The 15,016-nt window shown below is 43.4% G+C and overlaps 1 protein-coding gene across 1 annotated transcript in view; it reads right to left on the reverse strand.

Moving 5' to 3' along the window:
* The window catches only part of lrp1bb (low density lipoprotein receptor-related protein 1Bb), a 278,342-nt gene extending 264,198 nt beyond the window's left edge, over nt 1-14,144 (reverse strand). Inside the window, exon 1 of the mRNA XM_030080256.1 lies at nt 14,054-14,144. Within this exon, the coding sequence (XP_029936116.1) occupies nt 14,054-14,144 (91 nt within the window). The remainder of the gene's footprint in view (nt 1-14,053) is intronic.
* Nucleotides 14,145-15,016: the final 872 nt, after the last annotated feature.

Consider the following 15,016-nt stretch of genomic DNA (forward strand, 5'->3'; position numbering starts at 1 on the left):
GCCCCCTCCTCCTCCCCCAGGAGGCCACGTACTCGCACATCCAGGGTTAACATCAGCGTCGGCTTGCCAACATTAGTTCAGTCTTTTGAATTCAGTGTTACCGGGTACATAAAATAAAAATCTCTTGCAACACCGCTGTTGATGCAATGATCTTTCAGGATGTTGTGGTATAAATCTGCCAACTTTTTCATTGGGGAAACATAGATTTTGGCTCTGTTGCTCAAAGTAACAGCAAGAGCAAGTAAGGGGAGCTAATTTAATATGTATCTAGAAGCCCGGGATGACACACAACTAAACTGAAACAGATAAGTTAATAAACAGAGACTACTGGAGTTTAGATCCAAATCATAAAGTGAAAAACAAGAAAGTAAAGTAAATAGTGGATATGTGGGGTATTCTAGGTATGACAGCTGTCATTTTGCCTTTTTTACTAACTCTCCAGTGTCCCTACTGGCATTTCATGGCTAATGAGGATGAAGACATCCTCTAATGGTCCAAACAAATGCTGCATCTCTGCTGGAACATATATACTGCCACTTGATTATGAGGAACAGTCTTTCGCCTCGAGGGCTGGAACAATCAGAGCTGACAATAATTCATCAAACATCAAAAAAAAAACGTTGACAGGAAGAAAAAGCAAAACATAAAACCGCTGCTCAGCATAGGGAAATTTCAAGCCGTTCCTTCAAAAACAGACAAACAGACAAGAAAAACACTCATAACCACAGGGGTGACACCCGCGTCACCAAACAATATCATGCAATCTGTTGCTCCAAACAATGGCACGTTATTGCACATCAACATAAATGTCAACTCGACGCGGTGAAATGGATTGTGGAGGCTTCCATCACTTGACAGTAATTAATCGTTTGTTGAGAGGCTGCTAGTCTCCTCTCCTTCCTCTCTTATCTCCTGAAAATCAACAAATAAGACAACGTGACCCTCCATTAAAGACATTTTGTTCCCCCGCTGTCTGTGCTCCCCTCAGATCTAGAACGGCACTACTTGGATTATGCGCCCAATTTCATCCAGAAAGACATTAATTGGCTTTTCAGGACAGGAAAAAGGTGTGAGATATGAAAGGAGAGGGGGGCAACAGAGACAAAGACACAGAGCATAAAAAAACAACAGCAGAGCCCCGTGTTGACCGAGCGTCATGAGCCACACTGCCAGACAATGCAGTCAATCTATTAACCTCACTGGTGCCCCGGCCAAAGGCTCCAATTATTGGCTTACATAAAAAGACGTCTTACACAGCTCACTTACAATGTGTCAACTGGGCTACAGTAAGTGAGGCGAGAAATTACCACATCACCAGATCTCGCTTTCACACCAATCAATTGGAAAGCTAATGAAATGAAGGCTGGCGTGTGCCTCAGATCCAACCTGCATCACCCTGACTAAACAAGGTTTTTCACCTGAGAGTGAACGTGAACGGAGCCTAATGCATTGACAACAGTCAGCCAGCCGCCCACTGTGACCTTCAGCTGCTAATTCTCTGCCATTGATCAGTTTACGCCTAATCACTGCCTATCGCTGCTTACTTCAGACTTATTAACACGTTTTCACATAAATACAACCACAAGCAGGTGCAGCACACACTCATACACACCCTCAGAGGTTTTTCAACAGTCCACACTGTCCGGTATAAATTGATTCATGATATCATTTTGATTTAGAGGCAATATTGTCACATGTAGGTAGGTGGGAGGACCCAAATGACATCAACAACTAGACAACAACACTGTGACTTTGTGAATTTATGTCTCCCTCTAGGTACTCAGGAAAAACTAAGGCAAACATAAGGTTTCTAAAAATAATTATAATTATAATTATTTTTTCTTTCACAAGTATAACATATGTTCACCTCTTGCTTTCACTCATTATTAAAGGCAGGATGAGTAGGATTTTCCTCAAATCAAACGATGTATAGATTCATACAAAGATAACCCCTCTCTATCATCACTGCTGAGCCACTAGCAGTGTGTGTTGGTGTGTGTTGGTGTGTGTGTGTGTGTGTGTGTGTGTGTGTGTGTGTGTGTGTGTGTGTGTGTGTCTGCAGAGAGCCTGCCCTCTGCCTGGAGTTTCTTGTTTTGTTGAGCCGACAAAGTTCGCTCCACAACATTTCAGTGTGTCGCCGTCCTATGAACTGAAAACTGGCTGATTTTCTATTTTTTCTCAATTTTAGTTGTTTTTAAAAGTAAATTTTGAGGCAAACACTATTTAAATATTGAGAATTACTCCAAGTATAGAGGAAGACATGAAATTAAAACCATAGTTGTGCAAAATCTACATCTAATTTCCATTTCATTTAAAGGCCCACAGCTGGTGGAGCCTTGCTTTGGTTTGATTGTTGGCTTGATTGGCTGGTGACTGAGGGAAGGCGGGCTATGTCGGCTATTGGTTAAGATTTACTTTGGCAAAAAATGGAGATCAGAAATTGCTCAGCGTTGCTTGCAGAGTTCCCAGATATGCAAATTAAAATTAAACAACGGACCTGCTTTCAAAATGTAAGTCCATCGCCTGCTATTGGTGTTCTGGTGCAACTTAGCAAAAGACGACTCTTGGCTTCTCGTTTACAGTGATGGATTACCTTAATCGTCTGAGCTGGAAGTCCTCCCCGACTTTTCTACGCTGTTTGGAACTGAATGGGACTGACTGAGCCCAAGTGGTTTGACAAAACTGATTTCAAAATGTGGCTAAAGGCGGTGAATGTGCATTAAAGTAGTCAGACTCAACGTTAAATAGATGGAAAATGTAAAAAAAAAATAGGCAAACAATTCACAGCGGAATGATCCTTTAAAGTAAACAATAGAGGCAGTCATTAATCTTCAGTTGTTGATGTGTCCAAGGCCAAAAAAAAAAAAAAAGCCACAGTCATAGTAATCCAGTTCTTGAGAGGAAAATATTAAATGTCAGTGAGTCCAGAGGTTTTTCTTTATTTCTCAGGGGTTTTCGACTTGGCGAGGGCTGTTTCACGAGCAAGCGGCCCTTATCAGGCGTGGAGCAGTGAGAGATACCTGTGACAGCCGACATGTTTGAGGCCCAAGTGCTTAATCTCTGGTCCCTTCCACCGAGGCACGAGGCACGTCACCAAAAGCGAGAGAGGGGAGTGACTGCATGCATTTCAAATCAGGCGACTCGAGAATGGGAAGGGAAGAAAACCAAGTAGCGAGAACTCAGGGAGAGCGGTGCTCTAATCGTATCAAAGACTTCTACAAACAAACACGGGTGAACTGTGATTGATGGGAACGCAGTTAATAGGACTCCCAGTCTAACATCGGGGTGAGGAGGGAGGGCGGCGGGGATCAGAGATCAATAGCAGCTGGGAAGCATGTTAGGGAATCATACTGAATCAGATTGATGACAGCTACTGGTGATGTATTTGGCAATCTAATTTTAACACAAAGTAACTCAGTGATAGTGCTGCCACAAGACTGAACTGAATCCTCATGGGCCGGCAGCATCAGCAGCTGTTGAGAGTGAATTGTGTACAGCTGCAGGTGTAGGGGCGGCAGGAGCGGGGGGGGTTTTAGCTATGATTTTCAATTCATGCACTATGCCATGAAAAGTGCCTTGAATTATTCATCCTTAGAGGCAATCTCACAAATATTTTAGGTCCAAAAACCTCCGTTAGCGGGCTGTCAGGCTTGGACATATACTCGGACTGACTGCTCCGACTTCATATTGAAAGGATCAGACTGGTATATTCACAGCGCGGCCCAAGAATTCTGAGCAGCTGGCAATAAACTGGCCGCAGATTTGACGTGGCCAATCATTGCTTTGCACAGGGGAGTGAAAATCATGCCAGTAATTCCCCTTTCCATCTTCAACCTAACCCTGGACCGGACTACGGCGAGCTCCGCCAGGGAACACAGCCACAGCATGGACGCTCATTTCAAAACGCTCACGTGTGTGTGTATGTGTGTGTGTGTGTGTTTTCACGTGCACACGTTTGTTCATGTGCATACAGCGAGCTTGTTTTGCATAATGAGCCCAATCTTTTTTTCAGTCTTGCTGCCTTAATATATCTAATGTAAATACCGTGCACTTGATATTCCTGTGCATCTATCTGCTGCTTAATAGCGCTAATATACTGCAACTCTTAAAAGCCAATTGCTTGTGAGGCTGACATAAAAACAAATCTGGCAAAAAAAAAAAAAAAAAAAAGGAAATCTCTTCGTTTGTGTGGTTTGCTGTTACTGCGTAAGTATGAATCTATAAAGGGAAATTATGGACTGTTTCAGTGCTGCGCGTTAAAATGACTCAATCGGACAGTTCAATATTTCTCTGTTGCACGGTGTAGTGATTTTAGGAAGGACACGGCGCAGCATCACCAACTGGCCACGGGTTTGTCTGCTGAATGAGGCTCGTTGGGGGTTGGATGAATCCCTCCCCTGTTCTGGTTTTCTGGGCCAGAGCTGTATGACGGGGCCCTGAGTCCTTGGCCTGTGCCAGGTGGCAGCTGGGAGAGAGAGAGTCCCCAGCCAGGCCTCAGCAGCCCTCGCGCTGGTCCTCAGCCACCACCACTGCCACGAGGGGCGCGACACCGGCACCTCCGACCCGCAGGCTGCTCACGGTCCGACCGCAACATACAGCCTGCCTGTCTGAGCATCTCCCTGTTGACCGCAGCTGCCGACGGTCAAGAATTTCTTCATGTCCCACCATTCAACGATGAATTAAAAAAAAAAATCATTATGAGGCTGTGCAATATGACCATATATATCAAGAGATGAGAGAAAAAAACGTCTGTCAGTAGAGGTTTTCGTCTATTGTTTCTATCACAAAAGACACTTGACGGCAGTATTTTACGCCATTGATTCAGATTTTCCTTGTTGTCTTGAATGCACCATTACCATATGAGGGTTTGAATAGCAAACAAACATGGAGGAGCGTGACACAGAGACAAGATGAAGGACTCATACCAAAAAACAGGGGTGTTTCAGTCGTTAGGACGTGATTTGGATATGAGACATCGGACACGACCGGAAAAGAGTTCTTTGCAGAGTTTCCACGTCCGGCTCCGACACAACAAACCTCCTCCTCCTGCTCCTTTACCACTGACAGGAGAGCCATGAGAGGCAGGACAGGGGGAGCCAAAAGATGTGAGCCACATGGAAGGCAAGCGCTGAACTCACTTCCAAATAAAAAGGAGAACACAGAAGGTGCCTTTCATTTGCATTGAGTTCACAGAATCATCAAAAAGTAGCCATGTGGTTATTTTATATAGATTTTTTTTTTTTTTTCAGCAAATTTACAGGAAACATACTGTGTTGTGATTTATATTGTTATTACTGCATAGCCCCAAATCCTGCAGACTGAATCTGGCACAAAAAGATGTGCAGTTATTTATTTCCTGACATTTCAGCACAATAGGGCTTCATCAGAAATGGAAAAAAGTTCTGACAACCCTATTGTGCTGAAATGGCTTGAAATAAATAACTACATCTCTTTTTGCAAGATTCAGTCTTCAGGATTCATTTTTTATATTCCATGTCCTTACTTCTGATCCCCCCGAATCAAATATTTCACAGAGGTGCAAGTGCTCTGTCTAGCAACCATTCATCATGCCATTAGAGTAATTTTTTTCAGAGGAAAATTAGGGGAAAATAGTCGCAGTCATCTAGACATTATACCTAGTAACATGCTCTTTTGCTGGCGAGCCAAAGTCTCATAATGCAACCCCACCTGTTCTGTAAAGGCCGTGAGAAGCTGCCTTATAAATGTCATGCACAATATGAAAGTGCAAAGTTTAAGGAGGCTGCAGGTCTCAGATTAAGCATTTATTCTAAAGCCTAACCACAGATTACCATTCAGGTGTGTCTTGTCACCAACGAGTCGACTAAACAATTGAACAACAAACTGGATGACCTTGATAAAAGGCAGATCTCTAGTAAAAAACTCCCCAGTCTAATCACCTTAAATCACAAAGTGGGGCTAGAGCAGGGAAAAGCAGCCCCTTCCTGCTAAACGAGACACTGCAGATTTGCTCCGTTTGCCCAAATTAAATTCTGGTGTTCCTAGCATGAAATCATATCCTGCCCAGAGGAAACGATGAGTCCAAACTTAAAGTGGTAATTTGTTTTTTGGGGGGCTGAGCGTGCAGAGCCATACATTGCCCTGAGGTTTAACGTATCGGCAGTTTTTTTTCTGGCCACACTTCCAGACATGCTCATTTTAAAATGCTTGAGTCCTGTTTGATTTTATTGATCTGATGTTTGGTGCTAATTGGTCATTACTGTGGTGGCTTTTTTTTCGATTGTTATGACGCTGAACTGTGGTATCGCATGCATTTTTTAGTATCTGAAGCTAATTTCTTCAAGGCTTTAACAGATACAGTTAATTTCACCAAACATGTTTTGCTTTAACATTGCGTAAAAGTGATAATCTGAGAGCTCCTTGCTTTAATTACATCGTCTCCATCTCTGGCGCCCAGCACTCATCCATGTGTTGTTTTTGCAGTGCACTTTAAATGTTGATTATTTCATTTACAACAGAGGTAATTCATCTAAAATGTCTCAGCAAGCACAGCATCGGCCCTGCTTCTGACCAGCTGTGTGTCTCGTGAAGTGAGAGGCAACAATTCTGCTGCATTTTACACAGTTTAAAAGTCTTTTCAAAATGCACATCCTCACAGATTTCATTTTCAGAGTGGCGTTCACAGAGAGGGTTTTTTTTTTTTTCACCGCAGAAAAAACTTGTGTAATTATGCAAACCAGACAGAAACATGAATCTAATGTTGTGCCGCAGGGATAAAGAAAACTAATTCGTGATACTTTGTTTGTGCAGAATGTCTCATGATGCAATTACGGACGACATCATTTGTGGTTTTGTGGTTAACTGGAGACATCGCTGACTTTCAGATTGAGGCAGAGGACAGCAAGCAGACACAGATGTAGGCATTTGGGCTGATGGATCTGTCAGCACAGACAGCCTCGACTGCTCGGATTTTATTTTATTTTTTTATTTTTTCGTCCTGTATAAAATAAAAACCAGCGATTTAGGTCAACCAACAGGATGCCAACTAAATGATCGGCAAATCAATCATGGAAGTTCAGTCCTGCTTCTGGCACTGTCCTTCTTGTAAGAATAGTACACATGCATCAGTGCAAAGAAGATTAGCTAGTCAAGTGTTAAGTTAAGCTGTACAGCAGAGTTAATGCCAGGCAGTTTTTAGCTGATAATAATGTTATTATAATGCTTAATGAAGCATACAAACGCCAAACTGTGAGACAAATTTGCCTTAAAAAATAAAAAAAAGTTAATGACAGTGAAGCTCTCAGGCAAAGATGGTGAGCCAAGCCATATTTTGATGTTTCTACTTACACTATTAGCATGGCTCTTCATATTATGATAATTATTATATTATATATTTTTTAATTAACTACTTATCAAGCACTTTTAGAAGCAAGTTTATAGAGGGCTTTGCAGAACAAACAGGAACAATAAAAAAACAGCAAATACTAAATAAAGAAATAATAAAACAAAGATGAATTAAAGCAAGATTATTGATTTTAATGCGAAGTCTGGTCATTCTTCAGGTTGATTGTGCATATCGGACCCTCAGGCAGAGGCTGTGATTTGGAGCACAGCGGATTAAAAGGTCAAAGGTGCAGTTCGGTGCCGGTCCAGCACCAGGCTTGACAGTGAAATCTGAAAATCCAGTCAAAACATCAGTGGGCAGCAGCGCGGTGAAGCTAAAATAAGGCTAATATGGTCACGCCTCTTAGATTTAGTGACAAGTCTCACTGCTGCTTTCTGCACTAAGTGCAGACGAGAGGGAAGTCAGACTGACTGAGGCAGGGGAACGACAACTGCAGCAGGCCAAATAAGATGATTTAAAAGAGTGCTGCACAGAAATTTCATTGCTTGCTTTTTGGCATTTCAATTGCCAAAAAGCAAGCATGTCACAACCACAGTTTTTGTGTCGCCTGAATCGTGTCACTTGAGCCTCCTCTCCCTCTCTCTCTCTCTCTCTCTCTCTCTCAGTCTCTCTCTCTCTCTCTCTCTCCCTCTGTTTGGCCAGTGCTCGATACCACTATTCCCATGGCAACGCAGCCTCTGCAGGAGCTGGTCCCTGCTACCTCTGTATTTTGGCGACCATTTGAAGCATTTACTGCTGGGTGTAAGGTCAACCATATAAACTGGTCAAAAGCTAAACAAAGAGCTAGCAGCCCACAGGTCCATTTCCTGAAGGGCGTGTCTTCGTGTCCGGCGGAGACGGAGTGAAAGAGGCGAGTGAGACCATCAGTCCGGCCCGCTGAGGCCCTCTGCCTCTGTACTGAGTGTCGGTGTATGCCAGGCACACAGCGTTATGCAGAGGGTGTCTCCTCAGGGTGCTGCTTCCATCCAGCTGGCTGTTCACCCCTTCAAACTGACAGGCAGACTTTTAGCCCGAGACCCAGACACTTTCCCCCCCCGCCGGGGCACTTCCACAAAGATCTCGGCTCAACTCGGCTCTCACTTTTTGCACCGAGCCACATACTAACTTTAACCTTTGCGGTCTTGGACAAGCCGGGGCTCAGCGATGCTCAGCGCATCGCTGTGCAACAGATGATGTACCAAACAGTTTTCTCGAGGCTTGGCTTTCCGTTCCTTCAAGCAGATGGCTTTGTGCGTGTGTAGGCTGTTGTGTTGTTGCCTTTCACAAGGTGCTAGCTAATTGTTAACGATGCATAGCTGGCCAAGTGCACACAGCTCTCACATTACATCAGCCTTGTATTTCATTTTATGATGTGTGCTATCTTATCCATCATCGGCAAATGACCTCATACTCGGCTTGACTTGCAGGACGAGTGGATTATCTCACTACCGGTCTTATGGAGCCCTTTTCATTAGCATATTTGGCAATAAAACAGTTATGCTTTACTCCATTAATAATTTAACTGTGCTTTTTCTTCTCCAGCAGCCATTTCAGTATTATGGCTGAGCCTAGCACTTTGATTCAGCACCACCAAGATGGGGCCTTTTCTCTGGGAAGACACATTGATTCATTAATCACATTTTCAATTCTGTAACATTTTGGAAAAATCTAATATCAAACCCCTTGCCACCCGGATAATTAAGTCAAACCAGAGAATCAACACAAACAGATCATGTGGGTCGAGCGAGTGGCTCCTCCTTCGGCCGGGAATCAATGCCACCGAGTCAATTTACAGCCGATGGCTTTCACATCCCAGCCAATCCATCGCTGATTCGATTGTAACTCATTAAGACTGTGTGAGGCGATACTAAAGGTGACACAATCAAAATCCAATGGGTTCACCGTTCAATAATGGTGCTCTGCAGGAGCCGGCCCCGCCGCTACACGACATAATGAAACATGTGGGAGCATCTGCCTCTCCGCTGCCTCCCATGTCCTGAAGCCATGGCTCACCTCTGCCCTGAGATGGATGTAAGGCCTCGCTGGCAGTAACACTTCATTGACACCATGGGATAGATGTGTCAGCTGTTCTAACATCTTTTCATAGCTCATAAAAGACTAAATGCAATCCCACACAAACTGCTGCCCAAGCACTGAATTGCTCTCCTCTGACATTATCTTTCCAACAAAAAAAAAAAAAAGAAAAGGACTTATGCTTTAACTTTTTTCCACCACCAATAAAAAGGGTGAAGTTTCAAGTGCCTTGGTACAATTTAAAAAAAAAAAAAAAATCTGCGCTTGGCCTTGGGCTCCTGTTGTTCAATAGGAGACCACAATGCTGGGTAAAAAGCGGTGCTGACCTTCTCCACTTATTACCAACGGTCAGGCTGTTTTCTGAAGACTCATCTGATTTTCCAGCCAAGTCAAACTTGTGAAGTGAGAGTCAATAAAACACGCATGAGGTGCACCAGGCCTGAATGCCAATGACAACAACAGTTGCTGCTCGCTCCACAGGTGTCGCCTGAGTCACTTCCCAACGCTTCAAGTGAAACACCGAGCTGACCAGTGCGTCACCTCCTCCGCGGAGACCACCCCACCTCTCAGCACGTCCTCCGCTTTCAACCTGCCCGCCTTTGTTTACTCTTTCAGAAACCAGCTGCAACTGGAATCTGCTCGGTGGTTTCTTCAGCAGCTTGGTGAAGACAGAGTGGCCCGGCCGCGTACGGGGCCAGCAAGCCGTCCGGAGGATCACCTACTGCTGAGGTGGACGTTTTCGCTGCCATGTTAGAACAGGATGCGGATGAGGATTGAGCTGCGAAAGGAGCCATAACAGCCGGTGGGCTCATTTTTTGTTAATGCTTTCCAGACAAAGATGCGAACCAGCTATGAAAACAGAACCGAGCCTGACTTCAGAGGGTCAACAGTTAGCTGCTACCCAGCAGCTTCCCTGAAAGTCTCCGTCCTGTTGGGCAGCCTCTCTGCAGGGTGAATGTGATGGAGGGCCTCTGGGCAATCACACGGATTTGATTTTTTTTGGTTTAGTGTTTCTAAAGCCAGGTAATTTACATAATCTTCACTGGATTGCAATTAATTATGTCTGACTACAATTTAGTACCCAATTTCCTGCTTTCAAGCCATCTATTAGAGGAATAAGGGTACAATGCTGGCATTAAGTAGACTGAATATTTATGTTATTCAGCCGTCAGTAGAAATGTTATAGTAATGCTGCTGTCCGTTGATAACAGCACGGTGCCCCTGCTAAAATCAGGCTTTGTTTACATTGTCATCTAGTGGAATGAGGAAATTTTAATTCTTAATTTCATTTGATACAAAGTATGAACTCACACAGGCAACAAATCACTCGAAAAAGAATTTATTTATCTATTTAACAAATTTTCCCATTTATTTATTATTATTATTAATGACATTTCTTATGTCATAACACAAATTTTGAATAAATTAAATTTAAAGTATATCACTGAAAATATATTTTGTCAATATATTGGAAACACAGATGTTAACCTGTGATATATAAAGATAAAGTGATGTATAAATATATGATTCAATATAAAAGCATGTATATGCAATTTCACATGATGCAACTAATAATTCTTAATTTAAAACATAAATTTTGTTTTGTTTTGAAAACTAATCTGTGTGAGTGCACATGTAGCACAGAGACATGAAATGACTGTGTGTATCAGCTTGTGCTCTTCTGCTGGACCCTATAGGACATGTACACACACACACACACACACACACACACACACACACGCACACACACACACACACTCACACAAACATACACTTTGTGATACTATCTCACTATCTCTTGTAATTAGCTCCTAAAGGCAGCCTTCCCTGCATTAGAGGACTGATCTGTGTCTTCTACTATACCACCACATATAAATGGGGTATACATTTCAAACAACCTTGAGCTGCTTGTGTGAGATGATGCTTATCTACGGCTGCAGTGACCGCTTCAGATCAAGGGTGTTTTGATTTAAAAAAAATATATGTAATAAATAAGCCACAATACGGGCTGTTTCAGCTCTTCAAGCCTGTCACTTTGTTGGTTCCACTTTGGCCCGTGCAGGTCAACCCACTCAATGTTAGATGGACACAGCTGATGGAGAAATACACTGGAGGTATTTCAAAGAGGAATGACAACGCCATTCTGTGAATGAGCTTTGGAAATGCTTCAAATTCATGCAGAGAAAACCATGGGCTTACCACTTGGCATTCACCATAACAACTCCACCAGCACAAAGCAAATTAATTTCAGACTAATTAGGCTAACAACCAGATTCAGTGTTTGAAGATTTATGGAATGCTGCTATTGTTGCCGTCCTTTTAAACTTTGCTATGAGCTCCTTCATTTATCCCAAGTAAAAATGATTTCCAGAGGAGCACAGCAGCACCTGGATTTCTTTCCAAGAGCTGTATCGATGTAGACGCAGCTACCAATTACTTACTTTTGGATGTGCACGTATTTGAATTTGTGTGCGAGTATGTGTGTGTGTGTCTGTGCTCTGTACTTTCTAAATCAAGCCTTACTAGAAAACCAATGCATTTGAAGACCAAATGAGACCAGATGACGGCACATAATTCTCCACTTTGATTCAAGATGCCTTAATATAGCACAGTGCTGCAATGCTGACAAACACAAACTCCAACAGTCTTTTGAATTTCAGGTGGGAGTTTTTTTTTTTTTTTTTTCCTCCCCGAAGCAGAGCTTCCTCAGGGAGTTCAAGATACAAATTCATCTTTTCATTTCATGCACAGAGATAGGTAAACAGTGTTTTCTCTCCCACTGTGATTGCCAGGCACACTCTAAGTCCCTGTTTTCCACGCTCTGTTGGGGTATTTGGTGGCATCTGGGATAGTCTGACAGCAGCCCTTGCAGACCTGACTCTCAGTGATGTGGTGGTGAATAAAAACGTGGAGAAACTACGACCTCCGAGCAGTGATCACTCTCAGGCCAGCAGCCGGTAGCAACAACAGATATATATGCATTATTTTCAACAGCAGCATTAAATTAGGGCTGGGCAAAATCAGCTGTCACAACATTTTTGACTGAATACTTCGATATTAATATTTTTATGATATTGTAGAGACGACTAGTGGTGCTTTCACAAAATATTTGCACAATGACATTTTTGATAAACACTCATTAGCAATGTGGATATCATGTCCAAGAAGGAAAAGAAAATAACAGAACAGCTAGAGCAGTCTAATAAGTTCAAAAAAAAAAAAAAAAAAAATGCATTTCTTTACTGTAATGCAGCCTTTAAAATCAGGTTATGACATCACTTATGTCATATCACAATATTATGATATCCAGAATCCCAGATGATACCTAGTCTCACATGATTATAATGATATCATATTATATATTGCCCAGCCTTACATCAGATCATGCTTTATTTGCTGCTTTTACTCAGCTTGCGGTACTCTGATAGTACTTGTTTGTTCTGAGAATTTGCATGAGAGAAGCTTACTCAAATGTGAACAGATTCAAATTGAAAGGCGGGGTAAAGAAAACAGAAGTGGGTTACACCCAATAATATAGTGGTTAATAAAGAATGACCTCCACTATCAGGCAAACAACCACCATAATAAACAAAAATAAATTATGTTTACTGAGAGGCATGAATTTATGCCTTTTTTCCTTTTAAAGACTATCTTTAACTTACAATAATCTGGCACTACTATTATGCATTGCCTACTATAAATTTGGGTCTTAAGGATATAAATCAGTATGAAAGTGGGCAAAGTGTTCTGCAATTAAAATAGTGGGGTTAAATGAGTTTCGGTGGAAGTGATCTTGCATTACATTCCTATCCCCTATCCCTTGACTGTCAAAATGGCAACAAAAACGCAAGATGCTTCAAGACTGTTGATCTTGGAAAGACTCTGAAACAACAGGCAGCACGGGAGACACCAGACATGCTGTCACTCCGTCCCAGAATTCAATTTCAAACATGCAACAGACAGTATGCTGCTTTATAATGAGTCCCCCTGCTGTGCCCGCATCACTATTAGGCTGCAGCCCCCAACTAGAGCTGGCCATGCAGAAGAGTCCTGCCAATTGCGTCTCCAACCGATATTGCAGCAGGGATGGAGGCAGCGGGTTTGGGGGGGAAAGGCAAAATTCACTTTGTGTGTTTTCACCTGCTGCATTGGAAGACAGTGGTGCTAATGCGCCTGCAGACAGACCAACTGGGGCTATTTCGGCTCCGACAGCCTCAAGAATGTTCCTGAAAATGCGAAATGAAAACACTATCCCCAAGTGTTGGGGCAAGTTCAATGTGTTGTTACACTGATGGGAGTATAATTTCTGGCGTATCAGATGGGACACACTCATGCGTGACTTTTCACGGCCATCTGACATTTAATAACACAACAGCCTGGATGATAAAAGCGCAAAAATTGCGATAGGCTTTGCTTCTCAACGTGGCATCACACACTCATCCGAAAGCACGACGGGCAATTTCAGATAATGAACTCTTCATCACATAAAGCCTTGGATGATTAAGGCAGTCTTTTAAAGGGCAGTGGGGATTATATCCAGCAACGGCAAATATTTGGCGCAGGTAATGAAGTAACAACCCCAGACCGCACTGAGACGGGCCGGGGTGCCAAGTTTCTGCGGACTGCGCATCCCCGACGCCCCCGGTTCATCCTTACCTTTCTCCCCGTCCGAGACGGTCGAGGGCTCGACGCACGGAAATAATCCCGAGAATACGGCGAAGAAGGCGATTAGTAAAAACTCGGACATGGTTGCGAGCGAGCCAGCCACTGTAGCCTACTTCTCCTGGTCCTGCTCCTGGTCCTGGTCCGGGTCCGGATCCGGGTCCAGTCTCCCCCTCCACCGCCGCCCGGTTGTCGAGCGCCGTTATTCGGTGATGTCCAGCGGAACCAGTGCGCAGAACAGAGCAGCGCTCCCCCTGCTCCCCGACACACTCACACCGCCGCTCTACAGTGAGCAGACGCACCGGAGACGGTAGGAGAGAGGCAGAGGGACGGAGAGGAGGCGGGGTGGGAGTGTGGGAGGATAAAGAGCGAGTGCGTCTTTCTTGTCTTATTTCACTGATTAAATGCCATCGAGGTGGCGCAGCTACTCCGGAATGAATCCCATTCATTAGCTACCAACCAGTGGGTTCCCAAACTGGGGTGCGGGGACCCCCAGGGGTCTTTGGGTCCTCACCAAACCACTAAGCTGGCTGAGTCCCTGCATGATGTCATTTGCCACCAATATTTCCAAACCGAGACTGACAAATGTGGCGGAGCAGTGACTGATGACTGACAAGTTTTCATGATTCGGTGCGAGTGGCACATTATTCGATGTAGGAACATTATCATTTGGTCGTTGTGATAAATTATTAGATGTAGGTCACCAAACTGTTATCTAGGCTAGACAGAACACTGATATGAATGCATCTCTGCTGTCATTTTTAGATTTGTTTTCCATAGATGTATGAGGATTTTTGAATGGCCTTTGCTTATCATTGTATTTAAGAAAAAACTACAAGGTCAAATATGAGGTGCAGCCCTTTGCCATGCTCAGTTAAAACCCACATTGGGGATTATGGTCCCAAAAGGTCCCCAGAAAAATAAGGAATAATTCATTTTCACTCAAAACTCCTCCGT

This window comes from Myripristis murdjan, chromosome 21, assembly GCF_902150065.1.
Source record: "Myripristis murdjan chromosome 21, fMyrMur1.1, whole genome shotgun sequence".
Taxonomy (NCBI): domain Eukaryota; kingdom Metazoa; phylum Chordata; class Actinopteri; order Holocentriformes; family Holocentridae; genus Myripristis; species Myripristis murdjan.